This window comes from Melopsittacus undulatus, chromosome 2 (assembly GCF_012275295.1).
Source record: "Melopsittacus undulatus isolate bMelUnd1 chromosome 2, bMelUnd1.mat.Z, whole genome shotgun sequence".
In the NCBI taxonomy this organism is placed as follows: Eukaryota; Metazoa; Chordata; class Aves; order Psittaciformes; family Psittaculidae; genus Melopsittacus; species Melopsittacus undulatus.
Genome location: NC_047528.1, coordinates 3,368,335 through 3,396,332, shown reverse-complemented (window position 1 = coordinate 3,396,332; position 27,998 = coordinate 3,368,335). Strand labels below are relative to the sequence as shown.

The following is a 27,998-nucleotide window of genomic DNA, read 5'->3' as shown; positions in this document are numbered from 1 at the left end:
TGACCCGGCTTCAGTGAGCGCTGGAGCCCAGAACCCCCCCATATGCTGGGCTGCACCCCCAGAGTGTGAGCAGCAGCTCAGGGAGGGGATCCTGCCCCTCTGCTGTGCTCTGGGGAGACCTGAGAGCAGCTCCAGTGCCTAAAGGGGCTGCAGGAAAGCTGGAGAGGGGCTTGGGACAAGGTCCTGTAGGGCCAGGCCAAGGGGAATGGCTTGAACCTGCCCAAGAGAGGGGAGACTGAGCTGAGCTCTGAGGCAGAAGCTGTTCCCTGGGAGGGTGCTGAGGCGCTGGCACAGGGTGCCCAGAGAAGCTGTGGCTGCCCCATCCCTGGCAGTGCTCAAGGCCAGGTTGGACACAGGGGCTTGGAGCAGCTGCTCCAGTGGAAGGGGTCCCTGCCTGTGGCAGGGGTTGGAGCTGGAGGAGCTTTAAGGTCCTTTCCAAGCCAAACCATTCGGTGTGTTCACGTGCTGGGCTTAGTGGTTTATGTCAGTCCTGGTGCTGTTTCAACGGGTTTAAGGTGGTTTCCTATTAAAAAACAAAGAACAAGGCCGTGCTCGGTTCCTTGGCAGGAACAGCTCTGAAAATGAGCCGGGTTTGATTTTGCATTGAATCATAGAATCATAGAACAGTTCGGGTTGGAAAGGACCTTAAACTCATCCAGTTCCAACCCCTGCCATGAGCCCTGGCCTCCGGTTGTGTCCCAGTCAGACCCACTTCACCCAGCGCACCCCTGAGCCGCAGTAAATGCTTTGAGGGAGAGAACGGTGTTGAGTGGGGGGCGGGGGGGGGGGGGGGGGGGGGGGGGGGGGGGGGATGGGAGGAGTTATTTTGGGGTTGATTCAGGTGTTTTCGGCTCACCCACGCGGCTCTGTCCGTGCGCGGAACCCGAGCGCTCGGCTGCGGTGCGGGCGGACGGCTCCGCTGCAGCACCGCTCCGCCCCGGTCACCTTGGCCATGGTGTTCCTGCCCGACGAGGCCCGGTCGCTGCCGCCGCCGCCCATCGCCAACCGCATCTCGGCCTGGCTCGGGTTCTGCGGGTGGTTCGCGGCCCTGCTGGACAACGGCTTCAACCAACGGCCGGTCCTCAGAGCCGGTGCGCCGGGAACGGGGCAGCCCTGAGGGGAGGTTGGGGAGGGCAAGATGGCGGCGGGTTGTGAGGGGATGGAGGGGGGATGGGGGTAGAGGAGGGTGAGGGTGGAGGGTGTGGGGTTTGGGGTGATATTGAGGGGTATAAGGGTGGATATAGGGATGGGAGGCCTGAGGTGAGGGGCTGAGGGAGTTACTGTGGGGATGGGGATGGGGATATGTGGGATTTGAGGGATATAGGGGTGAGGAGAAAGGGGAACCACACTTAAGTGAGGAGCAGGGAGTAGACAGTCCTGAGGGATGGAGGATGTGGGATTTGGGGTGATCTTGAGAGATATCAGGTGAGGAGAGAAGGAGATGGAGCCCTGAGGTGAGGGGATGGGAATATGTGGGGTTTGGGGTGACATTGAGGGGTATAAGGGTGGATATAGGGATGGGAGTCCTGAGGTGAGGGGCTGAGGGAGTTACTGTGGGGATGTGGGATTTGAGGGATATAGGGGTGGGAAGAAGGCGAAGGGGCTCAATGCGAGGGGCTGAGGAAGGTTTTGTGGGGTGGGGATATGTGGGATTTGAGGGATATAGGGGTGGGGAGAAGGGGGAACTACCCTTAAGTGAGGAGCAAGGGGATAGAGGGTCCCGAGGGATGGAGGATGTGGGATTTGGGGTGATCTTGAGGGATATCAGGGTAGGAAAGAAGGGGATGGAGCCGTGAGGGGATGGGGATATGTGGGGTTTGGGGTGACATTGAGGGGTATAAGGGTGGATATAGGGATGGGGGTCCTGAGGTGAGGGGCTGAGTGAGGTACTGTGGGGATGTGGGATGGGGATATGTGGGATTTAGGGTGACTCTGTGGGATATAGGGGGGAAAAGGGAACCACCCTCAAGTGAGGGACTGGGGGGTAAACGGTGCTCTTGGAGGGGTTATGTGGGTTTTGGGGTGATTGAGGGACCCTGAGGCACGGAGATGGGAGGCAGAGGGGACTGGGGAGGCTGGGGATGGGGTGTGCAGGATTGGGGGTGATACTGAGGGATACAGGGGTGGGAAGAAGGCAAAGGGGCTCTGGTGTGAGGGGCTGAGGAAGGTTTTGTGGGGTGGGGATATGTGGGGTTTGAGGGATATAGGAGTGGGGAGAAAGGGGAACCACCCTTAAGTGAGGGACAGAGGGTCCTGAGGGATGGAGGCTGTGGGATTTGGGGTGATCTTGAAGGATATCAGGGTAGGAAAGAAGGAGATGGAGCCCTGAGATGAGGGGATGGGGGTATGTGGGGTTTGGGGTGACATTGAGGGATGTAGGGGTGGGAAGGAAGGGGAGGGGGCTCTGAGGTGAGGGGCTGAGGGAGTTACTGTGGGGATGGGAATGGGGATATGTGGGATTTGAGGGATATAGGGGTGGGGAGAAGAGGGAACCACCCTTAAGTGAGGAGCAGGGAGGTAGACAGTCCTGAGGGATGGAGGATGTGGGATTTGGGGTTATCTTGATGGATATAGGGATGGGAGTCCTGAGGTGAGGGGCTGAGGGAGTTACTGTGGGGATGGGGATATGTGGGATTTGAGGGATATAGGGGTGGGGAGAAAGGGGAACGACCCTTAAGTGAGGAGCAAGGGGATAGAGGGTGCTGAGGGATGGAGACTGTGGGATCTGGGGTGATCTTGAGGGATATCAGGGTAGGAAAGAAGGGGATGGAGCCCTGAGGTGAGGGGATGGGGGTATGTGGGATTTAGGGTGACACTGAGGGATATAAGGATGGGAAGGAAGGGAAGGGGGCTCTGAGGTGAGGGGCTGAGGGAGTTACAGTGGGGATGTAGGGATGGGGCGTTTGGGGTTTGAAGTGACTGTGGGATATGAGGGCATTGGGAAGGAGAAGGGGTCCTGAGGTGAAGGTCTTGGGGTGGGGGGGCTCTGAGCTTTTGGGTGTCTCTGAGGATGTGGGGATGGGAGAGAAGGGGAGGGAGCCTTGGGGGGGGGTCTGTTAGCAGGGCTTGGAATCAGAGGGAGCTGGGAAAGGGCATCATAGGGGTGCGGAGGGGATATGAAGTCACTGTGAGGGATATGGGGGCAGGAAGGGGAAGGAGCCCTGAGCAAAGGGGGGGTCCTCTCTGCAGGGCGGTCAGGACCATGGGAGGGCTGCAGGTGAGGGTGCTATGGGCACCTATCCACAGGGGCCCAGTGGGGAGGGATGAGCTGGGATGTGTGGGGCTGAAGTGTGCGGGGGGGGGTGGCTGGGGAAATGGGGGCCTATATGGGGCCAGGATGATGGGCTTAGACCAGGGTCTTCCCCTTCCCGGTGCAGGAGTTCACCGCCAGATCCTGTTCACCACCGTGGGCTGGTTTGTTGGCTACTACCTGGCTAAGCGCACGGAGTACATGTACGCCAAGGTGGACAGGGAGCTGCTGGAGTACGTCAGGCAGCACCCCGAGGACTTCAGGGGAGCAGGTAGGATAGGTTGGGGTCTGACGGGAAGATCTCAGCCTGCCCTAATGTGCCTTGGTGGAAAGGTGGTGCTGGGGCTGCTTGTGGGGTCTGGTCCTATCTAGCAACGTGGAGTGACTGCGGACTGCTTCCTGCTTGTTCACGGTGTGAACTGCAACAGTATTAAGGATTTTATGAGATTAAATTAGAGACCTTATATAATATTATAAAGTGGAGGCCTACATATAGAATCATAGAATAGTTAGGATTGGAAAGGACCTCAAAATCATCTAGTTCCAACCCCCCTGTCATGGGCAGGGACACCCCACAGTAAACCATATCACCAAAGGCTTCATCCAACCTGGTCTTGAACACATATTATATATAACATATTATATATAATACTTTATGTATCATATATAATATATACAGTGTATTATACATAATATCTATTATATATAATACTATATATTATATATAGTATATTATTACATTTATAGAGATATAAATATATGTAATGTATAATATAGAATAACATAATATATAAAGAGGTCTTCCAGTGCCTAAAGGGGCCGCAGGAAACCTGGAGAGGGGCTTGGGACAAGGGCCTGTAGGGACAGGCCAAGGGTAATGGCTTGAACCTGCCCGCGGGGAGACTGAGATGAGCTCTTGGGCAGAAGTTCTTCCCTGTGACTCTATGACTTGTGTTTAGTTCTTCAGGTGTTTTGATAAGAGCCTCAGAAGAAGAACAGACCTTTAGGAAATGTTGTCACTGAGCCCAGTGATGGTAAATTTTGGTGAAAATTGGCTATTTTCTAATACAGTTACAGTTTAGGGAGTGTGGCTGTTGGATTGTGATCCACATCAATGAATGTCGGAAGGAATATGTGGAAAGAAAGAAGTGTTAATAGTGAGATCTCTTCACAGGGATCTATGGAGAGCCCCGAGTACAAGGAGTGATGTATTTAGTTTATGCAGGAAGGTGATAGTTCTCTGTTGGTAGCAGAAATCAGAGGTTTGGTGCCTTCATAGTATCACAGAATAGTTTGGATTGAAGGGCCCTTAAAGCTCATTCAACTCCAGCCTCCTGCCATGAGCAGGGACCCCTTCCACTGGAGCAGCTGCTCCAAGCCCCTGTGTCCAACCTGGCCTTGAACACTGCCAGGGATGGGGCAGCCACAGCTTCTCTGGGCACCCTGTGCCAGTGCCTCAGCACCCTCACAGGGAAGAGCTTCTGCCTCAGAGCTCAGCTCAGTCTCCCCTCTCTTGGGCAGGTTCAAGCCATTCCAAAGCAGATAGTTATTTACCCTTAAGACTTCAGTCTGAAACATCAGAATCAGTCTCAAAGGCTGTTGAGGTTTCTCACCTTCACCTCTTGCAGAAAAGAGAAGAATTGGAGAGGTTTTTGAGGAATTCCACCCAGTTCGCTGAGGGGACACGACACAGGATGAGCTAATTCCATACCAGGAACTGTCAGGCTGCTGTCACTGTTCAACCGTCCATGACTGGAAAATGAACCAGTGCTCACTTTCATATAATAAAAGCTACAATTCAATACTTGATGTTTAATTGCTTGCTCTTCTGTTCCATTCTGGCCTATCATATGCAGGTAACTGGTATTTGTAATAACTTGGATTCCCCCTTTTCCCAGTTATTTTAACTGTGAACATGGATTCTTCCTGGAGCTAATGTTTTATAGAAACTACTTGTGTAGATGCCTCCTATTTACCTCTCCCTGGCAGTCCTAATCTAGGAACATACACTTTTTGGGTCCAAACTGTGCTTTATCTCTTGTCTCCTGCTGCTGAGCCTGTGTGCCAGGGCCCTGCTTCCTGCTCCACTGCTGTGGCTGCACAGACAGAACTGAACCGCTGCAATCCTGAGCTGCTCCAGAATGGAAAGTTCCTTCCCTGTGGTGGCTGCAGAGGTCCTGATCTGCCCCATCTGCCCTCGTCCTGCAGGGCCCATTGCTGGGTCTGACAAGGACAAAGACCTTTCTGGTGACCTTTGTGTCCCTTATCAGCCACGTCCATCAGTGTTGGCAGCAGCATGGCCCTGCTGCGATTGACGTAGCGTGATGCAATGTTTGCAACAGAGCAGCCACGAGAAATGGGAGCACATGGGCCAAACCAAAAGCTATTCCTGGAGGTGACCTCAGGAGTTCATAGAGTCAGAACCAACCAGGTTGGAAAATCCCTTTAAGCTCATCCAGTCCAACCATTCCACCCCTGCCCCATGGCACTGAGGCCTCGTCTCCACGGGCTGTGAACCCTTGCAGGGCTGGTGCCTGCAGCCCTGCCCTGGGCAGCCTGTTCCAATGCCTGAGCACCCTGTGGGACAGGAATTGTTCCTCAGCTCCATCTAAACCTGCCCTGGTGCAGCTTGAGGCCGGTTCCTCTTGTCCCATCCCTTGTTCCTTGGGAGCAGAGCCCAGCCCCTCCTGGCTCCATCCTCCTGCAGGCACTTGGAGGGAGCCATCAGGTCCCCCCTGAGCCTTCTCCATCTGAACCCCCCAGCTCCCTCAGCCGTTCCCCATCACCCTTGGGCTCCAGGCCCTGCACCAGCTCAATTCCCTTCTCTGGCCCCACTCTAGCCCCTCAATGTCTCTTGTAGTGAGGGGCCCAGAACTGAACACAGGATTTGAGATGCAGCCCCACCAGTTCCCAGCAATGGGGCACAGTCACTGCCCTGGCCCTGCTGCCGCACTGGTGCTGGTACAGGCCAGGATGCCGGTACCCTTGTTGGCTGCCTGGGCACAAGCTGCTCATGTTCAGCCGGTGTCAGTCAACACCCTCAGGTCCTCACTGTGACCATTATCTTCTCCAGAGGACAGAGGTCCCATCCCTCAGCTGCAGCCAGGTGATGACCAGAGGGACATCACATCCTCCATGGTCCTCACCAGGTACAGACATCCCTCCCTCCATTCCTTACAGTTCAACCCCTGCATCTGCCATCATCGAGGAGGCAGAGGAGCCCCAAAGTCAATTTGGAGTCCTCATGTCTATCCTCCACTTCTCCCATGGAATGAACAAATCTGTGCCAGCTGGAGGTGGCATTGCAATGGGAATGGCCTGGCTGTCTCCCTTTATCCTCCTCCTGCTCCATTGTCCCTGCAGGAGACAGGCTCCATCTTTTTCCAGGCTGAGAAGGGACACAGAGGGCAAATCTTCTGATGTCCTCCCTGACTGCTGGAACAAGAGCTTGCCACAGCTCAGGATGTGGGAAACTGTCACCACAGTATCTCTGAGGGTCCTCATGTCATCCTCAGCACGTGCACTGAAAGGACATCCCTGTGGAGACCTTTGAAGAGGGCCCTGAACCCGGTGTCTTGCTACAGCATGGGTTCATGCTGGTCATCCTCTCTTCATGTGCTTGCCCATGTGTTGAGGGACTGGGTGCTCTGCAGCTGCTCTCATAGGGAAGCAAGACTATTGGGTGGTGCTGCAATGAGATCCTTTGGGTCTCTGTGGCCACAGACCTGGTGCTGGGCAAGACCCCCCCTTCTGCAGCATCCTCCCTCCTGAGCCAGGGTGAGGAAGGGGAAATGCCCCCAGCTGTGTCCTGAGGCTGCCCCTCCATCTGCAGCACCTCCTGCTGCACATCCCCCATGGCTCTGAGTGCCCTGAACCCCCAGGCCCGTCCTTGTCACTGCTTGATCCTGACCAGGACCCTTCCAGGTGTGCAGCTGCTCTGGATCCAGTCCCCAGCAGCCCCTTCCAGTGCCCCTGGCCCCTCACTGGCCCCTCGGGCCCAGGTTGTTGGGGACCCTGCTCCTGCTGCCCCTGCTCACTGAGGACAAGACAGAGCCAACGTGGTCTGCACAGCCACAAGTGGCCTGAGCAAGGAGAGAGGAGCCGGGAAGCTCCAATGGGACTCGAAGCTTCCAGTCAGGACATGGGGCTGGGCTCCCCCTCGGAACGGTGCCAGGATCAGCTCCACGTGGGGCAGCTCCAGGGCAGGAATTGTGATGGGCAGGAGAAATGAATGGGGAGCTGTGGGGCACGGGCAGCACCTGCAGTGCAGGGACAGACGTGGGGAGGGCTCTGAAGAGGGACCACAACCTGGTGTCTCACTACAACATGGGCTGATGCCCATCTATTGTGTGCTATGTGCACAGCAGCAGGGTTCAAGAAGGAATTCCTCACTGGGTTTGTTGGGAATCACTGCACACGTTGCCCAGGCAAGTTGCACATTCCCCATCCCTGAAGTGTCCCACAGCAGGTAGGATGGGATTTTGAGCAACCTGGACCCCTGCACAATGTCCCTGCCTGGAGCAGGGCATTAGGAACTGGATGGTCTTTGGAATTCCCTCCCATCCCAACCCATCCTGTGACTCTGGGATTCTGTGTCCCTTCCCGTTCCCCATCACTGCATGGAAAGTCCCCTGCCAGCAGAGCCAGTGTCCCCCTGCCCCACACCAGCTCCCTCCCCAAGGGCTCCACCACAGCAAAGCACCAACAGCACCACCGAGGGCTTCTCAGGGCTCATTTTATTAGGTAGGCAAGAAGGGGAAAAGGCCCCTTGGAGTCCAGGAACCAGCTGGAAAAGGGCTCGGCAGGCGCAGGGACCCTCGGGGCCACCGCTCCACATGGCTGCTTCCTGCTGCTCTGTGACAATGAAGAGCAGGGCAGGACCCGCGGCTCCTCCATGGACCTGCAGCAGCTCCAGAGGCTCCTTCCCAGCAGGATGAGGCCGGGGCCGGTTCCGGGGTGGCCGCAGGCGTCGGTGCCAGCGCCGGCAGATCCGCTGGCACGTGTGGGGCTGGGGAAGAGCCGCCATGGGCACGGTGGGGACGTCCTCTCTGTCCTTCGTGCCAGCAGCACCCGTCCTGCAACGGCAGCGGTGGAGCCTGAGCCCGTGCCCGCAGGGACCTGGGCACCAGCCCTGCTGCAGGAACCCTCAAGCCCAGCGGCTCTGCACACAGGGATGGGATGAGTCCCCTGCTGTGGCTCGCACATGGGAACCTGCCGGCAAGTGAGGGCACGGCCCCCATTGCAATGCACTTGCCCGCAGCTCCCAGCCTGCATTGCTGGGCACCCGTCGGTGCCCATGGGGCGCCCCCGGCCCCGCTGCCCCTGCTCTCAGCATCCCCCAGCTCTCACCTGCTGGCCGGGGCAGGGTCACCAGCTGGGCTGCCCCTCGCTGGGGCTGATCTGCTCCAGGATCTGGCTGTACCTCCGCGTGAGGGCATTGGTGTCCCTGGTGAGGTGGCTGAGGACCTGCTGCAGGCCGGACAGGTGGTGGCACAGCCGCTGCTCCAGCCGCGCATCCCCGCTGACTTCAGCCTCGTCCCACGATGCGTCCGCATCGCTGCTGCTCGAGCTGTGGTCATGGACAGAGGCCAGGCCCTTCTCCACTATGGGCTTGATGGCCTTGAGCCGCTGGTAGCGCTCGTAGAGGTCCGTGTGGTCATCGGCATCCGGAGCCTCCCCGTGCTGCTGCTGCTGCTGCTGCTGCTGGTGCTGGTGCTGCGGGAAGACCCCTCGGAGCAGGCTGGGGAACATGACCTCCTGCTCCATCCTGTGCGTGGCTGACAAGTACTGCTCCATGGCCCCGCTCCGCCTGCGGCTGCTCCGGGCTCTGCTCCGCGCTGCGCTCCCCGGCCCCGCCGCCGCCGCCGCCTCTTTATCCGGGGCCGGGGCACGGCCCCGCTCTGCCGCGCTCCGCTACTGGCCCAGGAGCGCTTGGGCCGGGCCGGGCTCGGCTCCAGCCCCGATGGGGCTCGCCCAACGCTGCCACGCTCCCGGGACGTGAGCACCGCAGCCTTGAGCCAGCTCCCGGCCCTGGGGCGGCCGCAGCGCTCGCACAAGGGAGCAGCGACCCCGTCTGTGGCCTTGCCACAAATAGAACCGGTTCCAGGCGCTGCAGGGCGCTCGGGGACAGCAGAGCCGGGCACTGCCCAGCCTGGCCCTGCGCCTGCAGGGGCTCGGGGCCAGCGGCTCCATCCGCACTGCTCTGCACGCAGCTGCTCTCAGCTCCGCCGCTCACACTCTCCCTACAGCTGCACACGCTGCTGCCCGGCCTCCCCTCACACACCGCTCCCTACCGCCCCTCCTGCCCCTTCCGAGCTGGCCACAGCATCTCCTGCCGTGGCTGCCACTGCTGCCCCGAGCTGTGTGGGTGCTGCTGGCCCCGTGGCCCTGCCAGCCGCGAGCTTGGCCACTTCAGGGCCATTTCGGGGCCATTGGAGGGCTTGGGGCACTGCAGAGCTGCTTGGAGGTGCAGGGATATCACAGGGCTGCGGGGACAGGGGCAAAGGGGGTGCTCTGCACCACAGCTCCTTCAGCACCATCCTCTCAAGTTGCTTGTGCTGCTCTTAGCAGCGTGCTGGGGGCCAATGGGGGTTCAGCGGCTCCAGGTCACTGCACAGCTCTGCATCCTTGGCACATGCAGCATTCCCAAACCCTCCCGACACCTCCAGGGACCTCAGCAGCTAAAAATGTTCCCCCACATCCTGCTGGGAGCCAGGGGTAGCTGCTGCTGTTAGGAGGAGAGGGGCCTGTGCTGTAGCCCAGCACAGCCACCATGGGCCTGCACCATGGCTGGGGTCAGGCTGAGCTGAAACGGGGCACCCAGCTCCGGGCACCCCTGGGAGGTGCAATGGGATCCTCGGGTCTCTGCTCCCATGGATGCTGTGTTTGGAGCAGCCTCCCCCTGAGCTGCTGCCCTCCTGAGGAGTCGGAGCCCAAACGTGGCTTCTAAAGCAGACACCTGCACACACGAGTCCCTCCTGTCCCTGTGTCCTCCTCAGATCTCCCCAGGGTATCATTGACACCCACAGGCAGGGATGCAGATGATGGGCTGGAGATGTCCCTGTGCGCTCAGGGACCTCTTGGGCTGGGAGGTAGTGGCACTGAGCCCCCTCCTGCCCCAGGCAGGGTTAGCTGGGCTGGCTCCTGCCCTTGTGTCCCCAGTGGGAAGGACACCTCCCAGCAGAGCCAGGACTGGTGCCTGCAGACCAATGCATCCTGCATGGTGAAGCTGCAGCACTGGGGCAGGTGCAGCCACCACGGCTGCCACAGCCACCCTGAGGGACACTGGGATGGGCCCTGCACCTCCAGGGAGCTCCGTGCTGAACCCCACACACTGAGAGCATGGAGCTGGCAGCACCTGCACAGCTCAGTGCAGCGCTGGTGCCCAGGGCAGCACACATGGAAACCCTGGGGACAAGCAGAAAGGGACAAGAAGGGTGGTGGGGATGGGTATAGGGGAGAGGTCAGCAGGAGCTGGGACATGTGGGTGCAGTGGAGAGCTGCCAGCACCAAGGGTTGCAAACAGGATAAGGGACCCTGCAGAGTTTCCCCAAATAGAACAGTTCTTGCTGACTGGGGCCACCAATGGCCATTGCGTCAGCCGTGGCCTCTGCCCCACCGTGGGGCACTGGGAGCAGCGCTGGCGTCATCCCCACTCCCCATGGGCAGTGGTGGCTCAGAGCCATGTCTGTGGGAGATTTCCATGACGGTCCCGGCTCCTCAGCACGGCCCCATCCCTGTCCCCATGAGCACACAGAGCCCATGCGGCAGCACAGCCTCAGCCCTCCCTGCAGAGTGGGGCTGCTCAGTGCCTGCAGTGTTCACATCCCCAGTGCATGGCAGAGGATGCTCCAAACACAGCATCCATGGGAGCAGAGACCCCAGGATCCCATTACACCTCCCACGGGTGCCCGTAGCTGGGTGCCCCATTTCAGCACAGCCTGACCACAGCCATGGTGCAGGCCCATGGTGGCTGTGCTGGGCTACAGCACAGGCCCCTCTCCTCCTGACAGCAGCAGCTACCCCTGGATCCCAGCAGGATGTGGGGGGAATATTTTTAGCTGCTGAGGTCCCTGGAGGTGTAGGGAGGGTTTGGGAATGCTGCATGTGCCAAGGATGCAGAGCTGTGCAGTGACCTGGAGCCGCTGAACCCCAACTGGCGCCCAGCACACTGCTAAGAGCACCACAAGCAACTTGAGAGGATGATGCTGAAGGGAGCTGTGGTGCAGAGCACCCCCTTTGCCCCTGTCCCCGCAGCCCTGTGATATCCCTGCACCTCCAACAGCTCTGCAGTGCCCCAAGCGCTCCAATGGCCCAGAAATGGCCCTGAAGTGGCCAAGCTCCGGCTGGCAGGGCCACGGGGCCAGCAGCACCCACACAGCTCGGGGCAGCAGTGGCAGCCATGGCAGGAGATGCTGTGGGCAGCCCGGAAGGGGCAGGAGGGGCGGTGGGCAGCGGTGTGTGAGGGGAGGCCGGGCAGCAGCGTGTGCAGCTGTAGGGAGAGTGTGAGCGGCGGAGCTGAGAGCAGCTGCGTGCAGAGCAGTGCGGATGGAGCCGCTGGCCCCGAGCCCCTGCAGGCGCAGGGCCAGGCTGGGCAGTGCCCGGCTCTGCTGTCCCCGAGCGCCCTGCAGCGCCTGGAACCGGTTCTATTTGTGGCAAGGCCACAGACGGGGTCGCTGCTCCCTTGTGCGAGCGCTGCGGCCGCCCCAGGGCCGGGAGCTGGCTCAAGGCTGCGGTGCTCACGTCCCGGGAGCGTGGCAGCGTTGGGCGAGCCCCATCGGGGCTGGAGCCGAGCCCGGCCCGGCCCAAGCGCTCCTGGGCCAGTAGCGGAGCGCGGCAGAGCGGGGCCGTGCCCCGGCCCCGCATAAAGAGGCGGCGGCGGCGGCGGGGCCGGGGAGCGCAGCGCGGAGCAGAGCCCGGAGCAGCCGCAGGCGGAGCGGGGCCATGGAGCAGTACTTGTCAGCCACGCACAGGATGGAGCAGGAGGTCATGTTCCCCAGCCTGCTCCGAGGGGTCTTCCCGCAGCACCAGCACCAGCAGCAGCAGCAACACGGGGAGGCTCCGGATGCCGATGACCACACGGACCTGTACGAGCGCTACCAGCGGCTCAAGGCCATCAAGCCCATAGTGGAGAAGGGCCTGGCCTCTGTCCATGACCACAGCTCGAGCAGCAGCGATGCGGACGCATCGTGGGACGAGGCTGAAGTCAGCGGGGATGCGCGGCTGGAGCAGCGGCTGTGCCACCACCTGTCCGGCCTGCAGCAGGTCCTCAGCCACCTCACCAGGGACACCAATGCCCTCACGCGGAGGTACAGCCAGATCCTGGAGCAGATCAGCCCCAGCGAGGGGCAGCCCAGCTGGTGACCCTGCCCCGGCCAGCAGGTGAGAGCTGGGGGATGCTGAGAGCAGGGGCAGTGGGGCAGGGGCGCCCCATGGCCACCGAGGGGTCCCCAGCACTGCAGGCTGGGAGCTGCGGGCAAGTGCATTGCAATGGGGGCCGTGGCCTCACTTGCCGGCAGGTTCCCATGTGCGAGCCACAGCAGGGGACTCATCCCATCCCTGTGTGCAGAGCCGCTGGGCTTGAGGGTCCCTGCAGCAGGGCTGGTGCCCAGGTACCTGCGGGCACGGGCTCAGGCTCCACCGCTGCCGTTGCAGGACGGGTGCTGCTGGCACGAAGGACAGAGAGGACGTCCCCACCGTGCCCATGGCGGCTCTTCCCCAGCCCCACACGTGCCAGCGGATCTGCCGGCGCTGGCACCGACGCCTGCGGCCACCCCGGAACCGGCCCCGGCCTCATCCTGCTGGGAAGGAGCCTCTGGAGCTGCTGCAGGTCCATGGAGGAGCCGCGGGTCCTGCCCTGCTCTTCATTGTCACAGAGCAGCAGGAAGCAGCCATGTGGAGCAGTGGCCCCGAGGGTCCCTGCGCCTGCCGAGCCCTTTTCCAGCTGGTTCCTGGACTCCAAGGGGCCTTTTCCCCTTCTTGCCTACCTAATAAAATGAGCCCTGAGAAGCCCTCGGTGGTGCTGTTGGTGCTTTGCTGTGGTGGAGCCCTTGGGGAGGGAGCTGGTGTGGGGCAGGGGACACTGGCTCTGCTGGCAGGGGACTTTCCATGCAGGGATGGGGAACGGGAAGGGACACAGAATCCCAGAGTCACAGGATGGGTTGGGATGGGAGGGAATTGCAAAGACCATTCAGTTCCTAATGGCCTGCTCCAGGCAGGGACATTGTGCAGGGGTCCAGGTTGCTCAAAATCCCATCCTACCTGCTGTGGAACACTTCAGGGATGGGGAATGTGCAACTTGCCTGGGCAACGTGTGCAGTGATTCCCAACAATCCCGGTGAGGAATTCTTCTTGAGCCCTCCTGCTGTGCACATAGCACACAATAGATGGGCATCAGCCCATGCTGCAGTGTGACACCAGGTTGTGGTCCCTCTTCAGAGCCCTCCCCACGTCTGTCCCTGCACTGCAGGTGCTGCCCGTGCCCTACAGCTCCCCATTCATTTCTCCTGCCCATCACGATTCCTGCCCTGGAGCTGCCCCACATGGAGCTGAGCCTGGCACCGTTCCTGAGGGGGGAGCCCAGCCCCATGTCCTGACTGGAAGCTTCGAGTCCCATTGGAGCTTCCCGGCTCCTCTCTCCTTGCTCAGGCCACTTGTGTCTGTGCAGACCACGTTGGCTCTGTCTTGTCCTCAGTGAGCAGGGGCAGCAGGAGCAGGGTCCCCAACAACCTGGGCCCGAGGGGCCAGTGAGGGGCCAGGGGCACTGGAAGGGGCTGCTGGGGACTGGATCCAGAGCAGCCGCACACCTGGAAGGGTCCTGGTCAGGATCAAGCAGTGACCAGGACGGGCCTGGGGGTTCAGGGCATTCAGAGACATGGGGGATGTGCAGCAGGAGGTGCTGTGGATGGAGGGGCAGCCTCAGGACACGGCTGGGGGCATTTCCCCCTTCCTCACCCTGGCTCAGGAGGGAGGATGCTGCAGAAGGGGGGTCTTGCCCAGCACCAGGTCTGTGGCCACAGAGACCCAAAGGATCTCATTGCAGCACCACCCAATATTCTTGCTTCCCTATGAGAGCAGCTGCAGAGCACCCAGTCCCTCAACACATGGGCAAGCACAAGTCCTACCAGGCAGGGCAAGGACACAAGAGCACATCTTCCCTCTGTGCTCCACCGCAGGCTGGGGAAGGCTGCAGTGTGTGTCATCCAGAGCCAATGGGACACGAGTGGGAGAGAGCCAGGCTGTGTCCATGGCAATGGCAGCTCCAGCTTGGGCATGATGGCTCATGCATGGGAGCAATGGAGGTGGACAGGGGGGGTCCAAACTGCTTTTGGGTCCCCTCGCTGATGGCAGAGGCAGGGGCTGAATCATGAAGCATGGAGGGACATTGGCTCCCCATGAGGTGAGGACCACGGTGGAGGTGATGTCCCTCTGGTGCTCTGCTTGGCTGGAGCTGAGGGATGGGCCCTGTGTGCTCTGGAGAAGACAGTGGTCACAATGAGGAAGGCCTGAGGTCACCTCCCGTAATGGCTTTGCTTTGGGTTGCTGGTGAGGCCGATGGTGCCGCATGGAAGAATCACATTGGGAGATGTGGTGAAGTGCTGAGGAAGATTGAACAGGATCAATGGGATCATGGAATCAATTGGGTTGGAAAAGCCCTTTAAGCTCATCCAGTCCAACCATTCCCAGCACTGCCCCATGGCACTGAGGCCTCGTCTCCACGGGCTGTGAACCCTTGCAGGGCCTGTGCCTGCAGCCCTGCCCTGGGCAGCCTGTTCCAATGCCTGAGCACCCTGTGGGGCAGGAATTGTTCCTCAGCTCCATCTAAAGCTGCCCTGGTGCAGCTTGAGGCCGGTTCCTCTTGTCCCATCCCTTGTTCCTTGGGAGCAGAGCCCAGCCCCTCCTGGCTCCATCCTCCCTCCAGGCAGCTCCCAGAGATGCCAGCAGAACCCAGAGCAGTGACCCCAGGAGCTGGATGGGCACAGGGATGACTTCTGCACCACTTGCAGTGCTCAGCACCCTCAGCTCCCTCTGAGCCATGCTTGGCAGCCGGCCCTGACCCCGCTCATTCCCAGGGCACTTGGGGCTGCTCAGCTTCCAGGCTGTTCCATCACGCTGCCTTGGAGGGCATCAAGCCCCAGCGTGGCCATGCTGCTGCCAACACTGATGGACGTGGCTGATAAGGGACACGAGGTGCTCACCACAAAGGTCTTTGTCCTTGTCAGACCCAGCGATGGGCCCTGCAGGACGAGGGCAGATGGGGCAGATCAGGCCCTCTGCAGCCACCACAGGGAAGGAACTTTCCATTCCCATCACTGGAGCAGCTCAGGATTGCAGCGGTTCAGTTCTGTCTGTGCAGCCACAGCAGTGGAGCAGGAAGCAGGGCCCTGGCACACAGGCTCAGCAGCAGGAGACAAGAGATAAAGCACAGTTTGGACCCAAAAAGTGGAATCAGAAAGTCCAATTCTCTGCTCTGAGCAGTCCCATGAAGCCACAGGGGCCATGAAAGTGTCCTCAGGGCAGGCACAGTCACCAGCTCTGGGGAGGAGCAGGAAGGAGGGATCCTGCCCCTCTGCACAGCCCTGCTGGGACACAGCCGGGTGCTGGCTCCGGGCTGCGCTCCTCAGTGCAAGAGAGGCATGGGCAGAGTGGAGAGAGTGCAGTGAGGAGCCATGGAGGTGATGAAGGAGCTGGAGCATCTTCCATAGGCAGGGCTGGGGCTGTTGAGGCTGGAGAGGAGGAGGCTCAGGGGGATCTCATCCCTGTGTGGAGAGACCTGAAGGGTGATGTGGAGAAGGGGGATCCAGACTCATCCCAGTGATTCCCAGCGATGGGACATGAGGTGATGGGCACAAACTGAAGCACAGGGAATCCCATTGGAACCCAAGAGGAAGCTTTCTATTTGCTTGCAATGCAGGTGGTCAGACCCCATCAGAGGCTGCCCATGAAGTGATGCAGTCTTCATCCTCAGATATCCAAACCCCAACTGGATGCAGTCCCAGCACTGACCCTGCTGGATCAGGGGCTGGCATAGGTGCTCTCCAGAGGCTCTGGCTCTGTCCCTGCCTGGTGCTGTCAGAGCAGGAGCTGCTGCTCACGGCATCAGGAGGATGCTCAAAGAGACCCAGCAGAGGCTTTGATGCTGCAGGGCTGCTTTTGGCTGTGTCCAACAGGCTTTGGCTCCTGCCATTGCCCCTCTAATATCCCTCCCTAATGCTGACACCTTTCATGCTTCCCTCCAACCTGAATCCTTCCTTTCAAAGTCCCTTTTGCAATCCCTGTCACAGCTGGTGCCCATCTTCCTCCTTGACACAACCAGCAGGAGGCAAACACCCCCAGACAAGCATCACCCTCTCCTGAGCCCCTTCTGCTCTCAGCAGGGGCTGTTCTCCAGGCTCCTTCACAGGGGTGTGCAGTGATAGACCCCGAGCAGCCCTGCAGGAGGTGTGTGCCCGTCCAGGGCCCATGGCGGAGTCCCCCTCCCCATACAAACCCGTCTCTTGCTCCCCCTGCCCAGACCGGAGCATCCCAACGGAGCTGCCGGGAGCCGGGTCCAGGTCGGGTGAAGGCCGCGGGGGAGGCAGCTCCGGGAGCTCACCCAGGGGCAGGGGCAGAGCTGGGCGAGCCCCAGCGGGGCTGGAGCCGAGCCCGGCCCGGCCCAAGCGCTCCTGGGCCAGTAGCGGAGCGCGGCAGAGCGGGGCCGTGCCCCGGCCCCGCATAAAGAGGCGGCGGCGGCGGCGGGGCCGGGGAGCGCAGCGCGGAGCAGAGCCCGGAGCAGCCGCAGGCGGAGCGGGGCCATGGAGCAGTACTTGTCAGCCACGCACAGGATGGAGCAGGAGGTCATGTTCCCCAGCCTGCTCCGAGGGGTCTTCCCGCAGCACCAGCACGGGGAGGCTCCGGATGCCGATGGCCACACGGACCTCTACGAGCGCTACCAGCAGCTCAAAGCCATCAAGCCCATAGTGGAGAAGGGCCTGGCCTCTGTCAGTGATCAGAACTCGAGCAGCACCGATGCAGATGCAGATACAGCTGAAGATGAGTGTATAGACAGTAACCTGGAGGAGCGGCTCTCCCATCACGTCAATGGGTTGCAGCAGGTTCTGACAGACCTGACCAAGAACACCAAAGCCCTCACGCGGAGGTACAGCCAGATCCTGGAGGAGATCAACCTCAGTGATGATCAGCCCAGCTCTTGAGCCTGCACCCCCAGTCTGTGAGGTAAGAGGTTGGGGAGATGCAGTGCCAAGGAGGCTGAGGGGTATCGCACTTTGTCCTATTGCCCCATCAGCTGGGTGGCTTCCCATTGTTTGCATCACAGCCCCAGATCCCAGAAATTGAGTGTGCCCTTCATTGCTCAATAGTTGTATCCGCTTGGATTTGTCTTTCTCAATTGCCCACTGGCACAAGCTGTGCCACTGAACAAAGGCTGATGTGTGAGCTCCATGTCCCCAAGACTCCCCAGCTTGCAGCACAGGCAATGCCTGACTGCTGCTGGTTGACACGAGTGATGCTAGGTACAAAAGGGATGAGCATGGGGCTCAAGGAGCTGCCTTGAGTTTATACCCCAGGTGTTTTCTTGGATGGAAAATGCAACAGAGTCATTTTAAGGGAGCATTTTGGCACTTGCAAGTCTCCAAATGTCTAAACTTGCCATGTCACCCACAAACAGCTCACATTCTTCCCATAGTAAACCCATTCTCTGTGCTGGTAGGGCTTTCATCCCTGAGAGCCCTTGAGTAGATACCCCTGTGCCCCACCAGAGATGGGGCTCATGGCTGAGATCCTTATAGTTGAATGGAGAGCACAGACCTGGAACATTAACAGGAACTCCAGTGTTAACCCTTATTTTGGATGAAACCCATCAGGAATGAGGATGTCCTGGTCCAACCATGTTCCTTATCCCCACAGGGTGATCTGATGTCTGCAGCCCAGTGGCTCTTTCTCTCCTGCTCCAAGTCCTATGAGGAACATCCTTCGTGAGCAGCACAGAGTTTGGTTGTCTACCCACCGAGTACTGCTTGTACCATCCAACTTGCCCTGTGGCCGATCCTGCCGGCAACCTTGCTGCTTCCTTCACCCTGATCCAGGGGGAATTCTGTTATTGCTTTGCAGGAGGTGTCTGTACCTTGGAACTGGTGCTTTTTTCTCTGTCTAACCCTCCCCATCCAACCTCTTTGATGTAAATAAAATGCAAAGCCTTGTACAGATGTGTCCTGTGTGTTTGCTGCCAGCTGTGACTTGGGTAGAGCTGCTGTTGGGGACCATGAGGATGAGGGGATCTTGGCACTGAGGCCACACTGGGTTTCTCCAGCAGGGAGTGGGAATTGGGTTTGTGTTGGGATAGATGTTCCCATGGGCTTCTGGCTTGGTGGGATCCTGCCATCACCCTCTTCTGGGTGCTGCCATCCTAACCTAATCCCCACAACCCTTTGTTCCCTTCCCTAACATCCCCTCCTCTCTCAGACCCAAGCTTCCCAGCTCCCCAACTCAATCTATGCCTTCACATCCCTTCCCTTGGCCCATGCTCATCCAGCCCTTCAGACCCATCTCCACCACACGCAGCCCTATGGACAACCTGCCATGGTCCCAAAGAGCCCCAGCAACACCAGGAGGGCAAATTCTGCCTCCTCTCTGCTTGAACATGGCCCTGCAGGGCCAGGGGCAGAGGAGGATGTGGGGATGCTCAGCTGGGAAGGGCTTCACTCACCTTCAGTCCCTATGAGCTGAGGCAAAGCCCCCTCTGGATGGGTGCTCAGGGGCTGTAAACCCTTTGAAGGGAGGTTGGAGCCTTTAGCACGGGCTGGGTCCCATCTCCAAGTGACTCCTTCCCTCCCAGACACATCACCATAGGGAAGTCCTACAGGGCTGGGCACTAGAGGGAGATGTCCCCTTGCCTCTTTAGGCCATGAAAGAAAAGTCAGCAGTTGAACGGGTTCTGCATTGGCTGAACACACACTGGTTCTCCATTAGCTTTGTATTTCTGGTTAAGGAAACGGGAGGTCTCTGAGCATCTGTGCTGAGAGGAAGGCTGCAACCAGGCTCAAGCTGTGTCGTGTGTGTTGCTGCACGTGCTGTCTGACTCTGCTGTATCACAGCAGTGAAATAACACCCTTCACACTGAGATCAGACACACACCAGCTTTAAAAGCCTCAGTGTACAGTGAGCAACTGCTCTGCAGATGGTTCTGTTGTTTCTTCCCATCATCTGCAGGCACCTCGTGCCTTGGTCATAGAATCATAGAATGGTTTGGGTTGGAAAGGACCTTGGGATCATCCAGTTCCAACCCCCTGCCATGGGCAGGGACACCTCACACTAAACCATGGCACCCAAGGCTCTGTCCAACCTGGCCTTGAACACTGCCAGGGATGGAGCATTCACAACCTCCCTGGGCAACCCATTCCAGTGCCTCAGCACCCTCATGGTAAGGAATTTCTTCCTTATATCCAGTCTAAACCTCTGCTGTTTAAGTTTCAACCCATTACCCCTTGTCCTATCACTACAGTCCTTAATGAAGAGCCCCTCCCAGCATCCTTGTAGCCCCCTTCAGATATGTTCATGTTAACCCCTTCAGTGGGGCCCTGGTTACTCAGCAGCACTTTGGAGCTCTACAGCACTATAAGGAAAAGCAAAGCAGAGGCTCCATCCCTTGCTTTTGTTTCAATGAAGTTCCGGTATCACAGAGAATTCATTGCACAGTTTCACAAGGAAATGCACCCTGGCTTCAAAGCATCCCCAGTCACATTCAGAGGCACACAGCAAGGTCAGACTTCCCTTTGCATCCTTATTTCTGTGCATCTAGCTGGCAACTTATCTCTCAGCCTTGCTTTTCCATGACTAGTGCAACCTCTCCTACTACCAGCTTCAGAGCAAGGGGTTGTAGCCTCAGCAGCAAGACCAAGCAGAAACACCCTGGTTGAGTTGCCAACCTTCATAGACTACATTGAAGTGATCCTTGTTTCTGCACATTGCCCTTTTTCTGGCTAGAGACAGCATCAGCCTGAACTTTGAGGGACAACCCAATGTCCTTCGGGATGGACTGTCCAAAATGGATCCATACCAATACCTTCAGTAGGACTGTTGCATGACAGGGATCTGGGAATAGTGACACCCATACACCCAGCTCTGCCTCACACACTCCATGTGGAACATCAAGAGCTGGGAAAGAGTCCAGGAAGGGAAAGAACACAGAGAAAGATGGGCAAGAAGAGAGCACGGTTGTATCTAGTTTGGTGTCTTGCTCCAGGAAAGCTGACAGTACAAGCTGAATGTGATATAAACACAGGAAAGGAGTCAATGGACATGAAGATAAGGAGAATCAATTGGTTTCTTGGGAATATGGGCACTGATGAGCTTCTTGGATTGCTTTAACTGATGGCAATAGGAGTGGTTAAGTCTGCCTCCCCCCATTCATCCATTGGGGATGGTGCATGTACTCCCTTGGCCAGGAGGCACTTTGTTTCCTTGGCTCCTGAGGATGTCCTGGGGCCTCTCCAAAGCCAGATCAGACCTGAGAACAAGCCACCAGCCTTAAAGGTGCTTAAAGGCGGAGCTGACAAGCAGCTGACAGGCAGCAGGTAGGAATGTGGATGGTGTTTGTCTGGCTCATGGCTGTTTGATTTAGGAGTGGCTCCTGGTCTGCAGAGCCACCACCCCAGCTGCACTGGTGCAGTTCCTGAGCAGGGCTAAGGTGAACTGCTGGTGGCTTTGCTTTACAGGGAAGTGTTCACGGACTGGGCAGGCTGGGAAGAGCTTCTGCCTCAGAGCTCAGCTCAGTCTCCCCTCTCTTGGGCAGGTTCAACCCATTCCCCTTGTCCTGTCCCTACAGGCCCTTGTCCCAAGCCCCTCTCCAGCTTTCCTGCAGCCCCTTTAGGCACTGGAGCTGCTCTCAGGTCTCCCCAGAGCACAGCAGAGGGGCAGGATCCCCTCCCTGAGCTGCTGCTCACGCTCTGGGGGTGCAGCCCAGCACACGGGGGGGTTCTGGGCTCCAATGCTCACTGAACGGGGTCATGGGGAGCTTCTCATTGACCAACACCCCAAGTCCTTCTCCATTTGGTCTCCCCCAGCCTGTGTTTGTGCTGGCATTGCCCCAACCCAGGGGCAGGACCCTGCACTTGGCCTTGTTGAACCTCATGGTCCCACCTCTCCAGCCTCCATAGTTTTGGAATCACCTTCCCTAGGTGCCCCTTTATCAATGTATCATGTATCCCAGCAATGATAATGCTAGCAGCTATAATACAGTGTGAAGGGTGGAGATTAGCTATGGATTGTCTCTTCCATGCTATACACCAATGGACCAGAGCCAAAGGGCTTTATACCTTTGAGGAACTTAGGTACTGGAGAGTAGAGAATGAGAGCAGACAGGCAAACAGAAGCTGCTCCCAGCTGCTTCCCCACATCCAAATGTCTCATTTCCCTTCCTGTTTTAAGCACATAATTCTTTCTTCTTTGGTTTCCCCCCTTGGATTTCGTGTATTCACTTGAACTGGGGCATAAAATCCAAGTCTGAGTGTTGTTGACCTAATTCTCTGAAACAGAAGCTGACAAGAAAATGTATTAAAGAAGTAAAGCTGTTATAAATGCTTTTATACCTAACACTGTTTCCCACAGTGCCCTATATCCCAGCACAGAAATGGTCCAGCTCATTGTTACAGACATATTGAGACAATTGTCATATTTATTCCCCACAAAGCCATTGTCAAGTTCTTCATTCTTTGGCAGACACCACGTTCACAGCATTAGTAGGATTATTCTTATGACTCACATTGTGGTTGCTTGTACAAGGCTCAGGCTAATCCTTCCATGCAAAGACAGAGGGAGAGGATGGTCCCTGCCTGAAAGGAGCAGCAGTCACCCCAAGCAGAAGAGGCAGGAGGCCTGAAGCATCACAGTGCGTGAATGAAGGAGAGGAATGAAGATCTAACTGCTTCTTCTTCCTTGTCCTGTTCATGGCTCCAAGACCTCTCCAATAGGTCTCAGCAGCCTCCCTTTTGAGGACAAGGCCTTGTTGATCCTGTTTGATCCCCTCTGCAGACATCCTCAGAGCTTTCCTCTCAGTTACAACCAGATGGATCCCCAACAAAGCATCAGTGCATAAGATGCAGCTTTAAAAGGCCCAAAGGATGAGGGATTTCAGGGATCCAGCCCAACTGGTAACAAACATAAAGCCCAATGGAGATCCTGAGTGGAAATCAGAGCTTAATACAAATCAAATCCTATTCCCCAAAGGGAGAAACCCAGCTTAACCTCCCTGAAACAGCACCGTGATGGCCAAGACCTGTCCAGGGGCTATGGAGCAGCAGCGACTAGGCACTGGAGCTGCTCTCAGGTCTCCCCTTCAGGAGCCTTCTCTTGTCCAGGCTGCCCCAGCCCAGCTCTCTCAGCCTGGCTCCAGAGCAGAGCTCCTCCAGCCCTCGCAGCAGCTCCATGGCCTCCTCTGGCCTCACTCAAGCAGGTTCAGTCCCTCTTGAGTTGGGAAATGGGAACATCTGTCTTGTGCCAACAAATGAGATGAACGAGAGGGTTTGGGATAACCTGGATTATATTTAACAATGAATAAGTATTGATGTTTATGTGCTTTAAAACAGCAGTGCACAGGGGCCAAAAAGCTGGTCATGATCAACGGGCTCACGAGGCAGAGGTGACCACACAGACACACACTGTGGGGCTCCTCAGAGGTGCTCTCAGCCTCCTTGGGGCAGGATGATTTGGCTCTTACAGCACAGGCAGTATTACAGGAGCTGTGCACTGGCAGCCAGCCCAAGGCCACCCTGCACCTTGCTGGATGCCAGGACATAATGAGCAAATACTTCCGCTTGCAGGTTGTTCCCTCCCCATTCCCTACAACCTGCACCAGGGCTGTGACCGGAGCAAACCGGAGCCTTGTGGGCACGGGCTGGGCTGAGAGCTTGGGAAAGACCTGATCCAACCAAGGGAAAACCAAGTGAAATTGGACTTGCAGCCAGTGAGGAGTCATCCTGTGAGTGGAGCAGGAAGTGAGCACTGAGGAGCAGGTTTTCCACACCGGCAGCTCTAGAGGGACATGAGCATTTCATCGGAGCACAAGCCCCTTCGGAAGCAGGTCACGGGCAGCCTGCATACGGTGAGTCAGGTACCAGCTTGAGGGCAGCGTCCTGTGGGATCAAAGTGTTCCCTTTGGGCTCCTTTAGAGTGGTATTTTACCCCCATCTGTTATTGTAGAGACACCAGAGCATGCCAGATGTGTGTGCAAGAAGAGGGCTCTAGCTATAAAGCTGTGTCTGACTCTGGCCTCTTTGCTTACAGAGAGAGCCATGTCCCTTGCAGGCACAGATCTGCTAACAACAAGTAACCAGAGTGGTTCTTCTCCTCTGACAAGAGGTGGAATTAACTTAATACGAACTTTAATTGTTCAGATCCCTAAATAAGAACCTGCTGTGAGTTTTGGGGGGGTTCAGCAGTTCTTAGAGTCTTTAATGAAGCGATGCCCTGTGTTGAATCACCAGGTGGGAGCAGTAGGTTTTCTAGCTCTAAGGAAAACAAGAGGCAATCTCAGACAAGCAGAAAGCAGTGATGGGATCATTTTCTTTTTCCTCTCTGTCCTCAGGCCACTCTTAACCAGTTTGTCTTTAGTGTAGCTGTACAACTTCCCCCTCCAGACTTCTTCAATCCAACCTTCTTGTGTTGTACTTTTCAGGTGTAGGCTGCAAAATGCTTCCCCAAGGAAGTAACTGGTTTATAGAGGGATAAACTGGGGCAGACGTGGGTGGAATGAATTTCCTAAGTGTCACCTCGCTAATGACAGGGCTGGGAATCAGCTGGTGCCAGTGCTCCTGCTCTGCTGGGAACCAGCTCGGCTCCCCAGGCTAAAACCATTGGACCTGAGAGTATAAAGTTACTTTGGCCACTGTATTAATGAAGATTTGATCCATTTATGTCAGTGAACAACAGCATGAAACACCTGAGAAAGGAGCAGAGGCTCAAAAGCATGAGACCCTCCTGTCAAATGAGCCCTGTCAGGGAAAAGCTGTTGCTGGCACTTGGATTAATGGCAGATTTCCTACAGAAACAGCTCTGGGCTGTGCTCTTCAGTGGGTGGGAATCACAAGATGGGCCCAGACAGAACTGATATTTATGTCTCCTTGGCTCTAGTGTAAGTGATCGTCCCTGAGATGAAGCCACCCACACTAAGGCAAAGCAATACTCCAGCTGGGTCTTTGGCTCTTGTTTCCCTGCCTTGCTGAGGCCAGGAGCCAATTGCTGCTACATGTGATAGCTTGCTGTCGTCTAAAGGGAAAGTCTGCCCCTGCTCCATGTTATCTGTTCCTAATCCCTTCCTTTTGCCAGCTCTGCTGCTTGTTAAATCCTCTGTGTGCCAGTTCAGTTCAGTAAGATGAAAGAGAAGCACAAGGTGAGCAACAGAAGCAGGAAGGTAGGAACAAGGATGGAAAAGGGAGAGGGAAGCAGGAGCTCCCCTTGCTCTTGGCCAGAGATCAGCTCACGTCATCCCATGCGTCCAGTCCTTGGGATCCAGCTGAGCACTTCAGCTCGTGCTCCACTTCAGGCATGTGACCGAAGCACTGAGGCAGATCCTGGCGTGAGCAGATCCAAGAGAGAGCAGGTTTGCTCCTGGAAAACACGGGTTGTTATTGACTCACACTTTCCCAATGGCAGGTGTGGTCCTGGGTGCGCATGTGACCATTACAGCAGGAGGGAAACCACTGCCTCCTTCCTTCCCTTTCCTTGCCCTCCAGTGCCTTTATCTGGAGGAAAAGAACTGCTTTTCCCCCAGTTCTTTTTACAGTATTGAGTAATGTCAAAAGTGACCGAGTGCAAAGTGATGCTGTTGAAACGCTGCAGCACTGAACCAGCAGGAACCCTGGGCTGGGCACCATGTCCAGCTTCCCAGCATCCCAGCACCTCCAATATGTTTCAGATAGGAGTGGTGTTAATGCATGGGAAATGCAATAAATCCAAAGAAAACTCTAAGCTTTACATTATTCCTTCTTAAATCCATGTCAGCTGCGTGAATGATGGGATGGAAGGATGCTGGGGAGGGACTCTTCATCAGGGACTGTAGTGATAGGACAGGGGGTGATGGGTTCAAACTGAAACAGGGGAAGTTTAGATTGAATATAAGGAAGAAATTCTTCCCTGTGAGGCAGGCACTAGAATAGGTTGCCCAAGGAAGTTGTGAATGCTCCATCCCTGGCAGTGTTCAAAGCCAGACTGGATGGAGTTTTGGGTGACATGGTCTAGTGTGAGGTGTCCCTGCCCATGGCAGGGTGTTGGAACTGGATGATCTTAAGGTCCTTTCCAACCCAAACCATTCTGTGATTCTATGATTTGCTTTACTTCCTAGCTAAAGCTATCACACATTTTCCAAGTGCTTTGCTTCTGTTCTCCATCTCTGACATGCTGGATTTTTGAGTCTTCCTTAGTATTTATGACTCAACTCCCTGATAAGTAGAAGATTCCACCCATTTCAAGGGGTTTTAGTTCCTTCCTTGAAGAGAAAACACCAGCTCAGATGAGAAGCATGGAGTTGCACAGCTTTAGGTCCTTGTCTCTCTTCACATGGGGAGGATGAGAGCACACAGATTGCTCTTGTTGGAAGGAAAGGGGCTTATGTGGGACTTAGGAGATTGATGCTGAATCCTGTGGACACTGATGGCTTCCCTGGGCAGGGTACTTCTTGTCCCTGTTCTCCACTGACAAAAAGTGGACTAATCCCAAATTTCCTTCATCCTAAAGATGTGGTGAGGACTTGGCCATTTTGAAGTGTCCAAGTTTCTGCTGCTGTGGTTATGAAGGATGTATAAACCTCCCACATCTACTTTGAGCAATAAATGGGGTGCCTGCTTCCATCTCATCGCCAAGAGATGGGAATTCATACCGTTCCTCACATCACCATTCCCACTTCCAGCAGCAATCATCCTTTTTCCTTCAATACATCCACATTCATGGCCTCAGACTGATAACACACACGGCTTTTTGTCCCCTTTGTGATTCTTGCAGTTGTCCCCAATTGTGGAGTTAAATGTCGGTGGGGAGATGTACACAACAACCCTGAGCACCTTAAAGAAACACCCTGGCTCCAAGCTGGCAGAGATGTTCACCGGTCAGCCCAAGCTGAGGACTGACTCCGAAGGGAGGTTCTTCATCGACAGGCCAGGCACCTACTTCAAATACATCCTCGAGTACCTTCGTAGTAACCAAGTGCCCACCCAGTGCGTCCAGGACGTCTATAAGGAGGCTTTGTTCTACGACATCGAGCCTCTGATCAAACAGCTTGAGGACTCCCCACAGCTCTTTGGGGAGCTCGTGGCCAGGAAGCAGTTCCTGGCTCGTGTACCCAACTACAGCGAGAACATCGAGCTCATGATCCGCATTGCAAGGGCAGAGGCAGTCGCATCCCGTCGCTCCAGCGTCATCGTGTGCGTGGTGAAGACCGAGGAGGATGTGGCCAAGTGTCAGGATGCCTTGAGCAGCTTGGACATGGATAAGAAGTCCGTGGTGAAGTTTGGGCCCTGGAAGGCAGCGCCAAGTGTTTTTGACCTGTTGGACTGCATCCAGATGGATGTGGAAGCCAGAGGGTATAAAATAGCCTTTCAGCCCCATGTTGCTGAAAAAGGGTTCCGCTTCAAATCGCATGACTTCTTCTACAAGTTCCTGTTCACTTGGTGGTAGCCAAGTGCCCCCAAAGGGAATTCCAATGGGAATGAAGGGAAGTAATTATTAAACCAAATTAAGTTGGGCTGTGGAGAGTAAGTTATGGATTACAGCAAGGACAGGAGGAAATGCATAGGGCAAGGAAGGAATCTCCTTTGGTGACTTGCTAAATTAAAGGGGATTTAAGGGCTATTGATTACTTAGGGGATAACCATGTGTTTAAAAGGTAGCAGGAAAAGGAGGCATTTTATGCTTTCAGCATTGTTAACTACTAGGTTAGTTCAGAGAGCCCAATCTGAGCCAAAATCACTCAGCCTAAGAGAAATGCATAGTCCCAAATACATACAATGGACATGTAGAGCTGGCCTCTTGGTACCAATGGGAACAGGTCACATAGGTGCAATTCACAGTGGAAACACTGACAGCTGCATTAACACATGCTCAAATTGAATCCGGATCCTTAGTGAGAAGGCAAAAGTTCTTCCTCTCACCACTTTCCATGATAGAATGGGGGTTAAAAAGGATTTGGTGTCCCCTGCTCTCTTTGTGTTCCTCCAGCAGCCAGCCTGCTCTGTAACCAATGTATTTATTAGCATTATTTATTACTTATTCTGAAGGAAAGACAGAGAACCTCAGCTCTGGTTCACGATCAACACAAGGCAAAAATACCATTGCTGATGGTTTATAATTTGAGTTTATAATCTAAGTTTATAGGTCTTTTATAGTATAGAGTTTATAATCTAAGGACACGCACCCCTCTCTCAGGCCACAGCATTTCGATCTTTTTCTTACAATATTCATCATTATTAGGATGCTATTTCTAAATATACAAGCTTCTGGAAGAATAGGGAGAAGCCACTGGGATTTGATGGGAAGGAAGTGCCACTGAAGCGATAGACTAGGACCTCAGTGTAAATTCTCCTTTACAGAACATGAGTTGGGTTCTACATCATGATGTAAACCTCTTAGCATTCAAAGGTTTATTTTTATACTGGAGATGGCTGGTGGCTTGGATTTAATCACTCTGAAAATCATAATGGCTGATTTCATAGAATCACAGAATGGTTTGGGTTGAAAAGGACCTTAAGATCATCCAGTTCCAACC

General features: G+C 56.2%; 4 protein-coding genes across 4 annotated transcripts; 3 read left to right on the top strand and 1 right to left on the bottom strand.

The window, feature by feature from the left end:
* The first annotated feature begins 901 nt into the window (after positions 1-901).
* Positions 902-5,066, top strand: NDUFC2 (NADH:ubiquinone oxidoreductase subunit C2). Its single transcript, XM_034074544.1, has 3 exons — positions 902-1,091; positions 3,378-3,521; positions 4,879-5,066. Exons 1-3 carry the CDS (start codon positions 953-955, stop codon positions 4,926-4,928), a joined length of 333 nt encoding a protein of 110 aa, XP_033930435.1. The 5' UTR covers positions 902-952; the 3' UTR covers positions 4,929-5,066.
* A 2,905-nt stretch (positions 5,067-7,971) lies between these two features.
* On the bottom strand, positions 7,972-9,086 carry LOC117435871 (thyroid hormone-inducible hepatic protein-like). Its single transcript, XM_034059943.1, has 2 exons — positions 8,600-9,086; positions 7,972-8,325 (listed from the first exon to the last, which is right to left on the bottom strand). The coding sequence occupies exon 1, from the start codon at positions 9,044-9,046 to the stop codon at positions 8,618-8,620; it is 429 nt and encodes a 142-aa protein (XP_033915834.1). The 5' UTR covers positions 9,047-9,086; the 3' UTR covers positions 7,972-8,325; positions 8,600-8,617.
* Positions 9,087-12,012: 2,926 nt separating this feature from the next.
* On the top strand, positions 12,013-13,139 carry LOC101872117 (thyroid hormone-inducible hepatic protein-like). The gene is made up of 2 exons (XM_005144763.3): positions 12,013-12,631; positions 12,905-13,139. Exon 1 carries the CDS (start codon positions 12,194-12,196, stop codon positions 12,611-12,613), a length of 420 nt encoding a protein of 139 aa, XP_005144820.2. The 5' UTR covers positions 12,013-12,193; the 3' UTR covers positions 12,614-12,631; positions 12,905-13,139.
* Positions 13,140-23,101: 9,962 nt separating this feature from the next.
* On the top strand, positions 23,102-27,021 carry KCTD14 (potassium channel tetramerization domain containing 14). The gene is made up of 2 exons (XM_005144764.3): positions 23,102-23,345; positions 26,240-27,021. The coding sequence occupies exons 1-2, from the start codon at positions 23,286-23,288 to the stop codon at positions 26,909-26,911; spliced, it is 732 nt and encodes a 243-aa protein (XP_005144821.1). The 5' UTR covers positions 23,102-23,285; the 3' UTR covers positions 26,912-27,021.
* Positions 27,022-27,998: the final 977 nt, after the last annotated feature.

What these genes read in the sequence shown, in the direction of transcription:
- KCTD14 (XM_005144764.3), top strand. Translation starts at nt 23,286, where the DNA reads ATGAGCATTTCATCGGAGCACAAGCCCCTTCGGAAGCAGGTCACGGGC. An exon ending in TCACGGGCAGCCTGCATACG is followed by an intron (nt 23,346 to 26,239) that starts GTGAGTCAGGTA and finishes TGATTCTTGCAG; the next exon opens with TTGTCCCCAATTGTGGAGTT.
- NDUFC2 (XM_034074544.1), top strand. Translation starts at nt 953, where the DNA reads ATGGTGTTCCTGCCCGACGAGGCCCGGTCGCTGCCGCCGCCGCCCATC. An exon ending in ACGGCCGGTCCTCAGAGCCG is followed by an intron (nt 1,092 to 3,377) that starts GTGCGCCGGGAA and finishes TTCCCGGTGCAG; the next exon opens with GAGTTCACCGCCAGATCCTG. An exon ending in CGAGGACTTCAGGGGAGCAG is followed by an intron (nt 3,522 to 4,878) that starts GTAGGATAGGTT and finishes CACCTCTTGCAG; the next exon opens with AAAAGAGAAGAATTGGAGAG.
- LOC117435871 (XM_034059943.1), bottom strand. Translation starts at nt 9,046, where the DNA reads ATGGAGCAGTACTTGTCAGCCACGCACAGGATGGAGCAGGAGGTCATG.
- LOC101872117 (XM_005144763.3), top strand. Translation starts at nt 12,194, where the DNA reads ATGGAGCAGTACTTGTCAGCCACGCACAGGATGGAGCAGGAGGTCATG.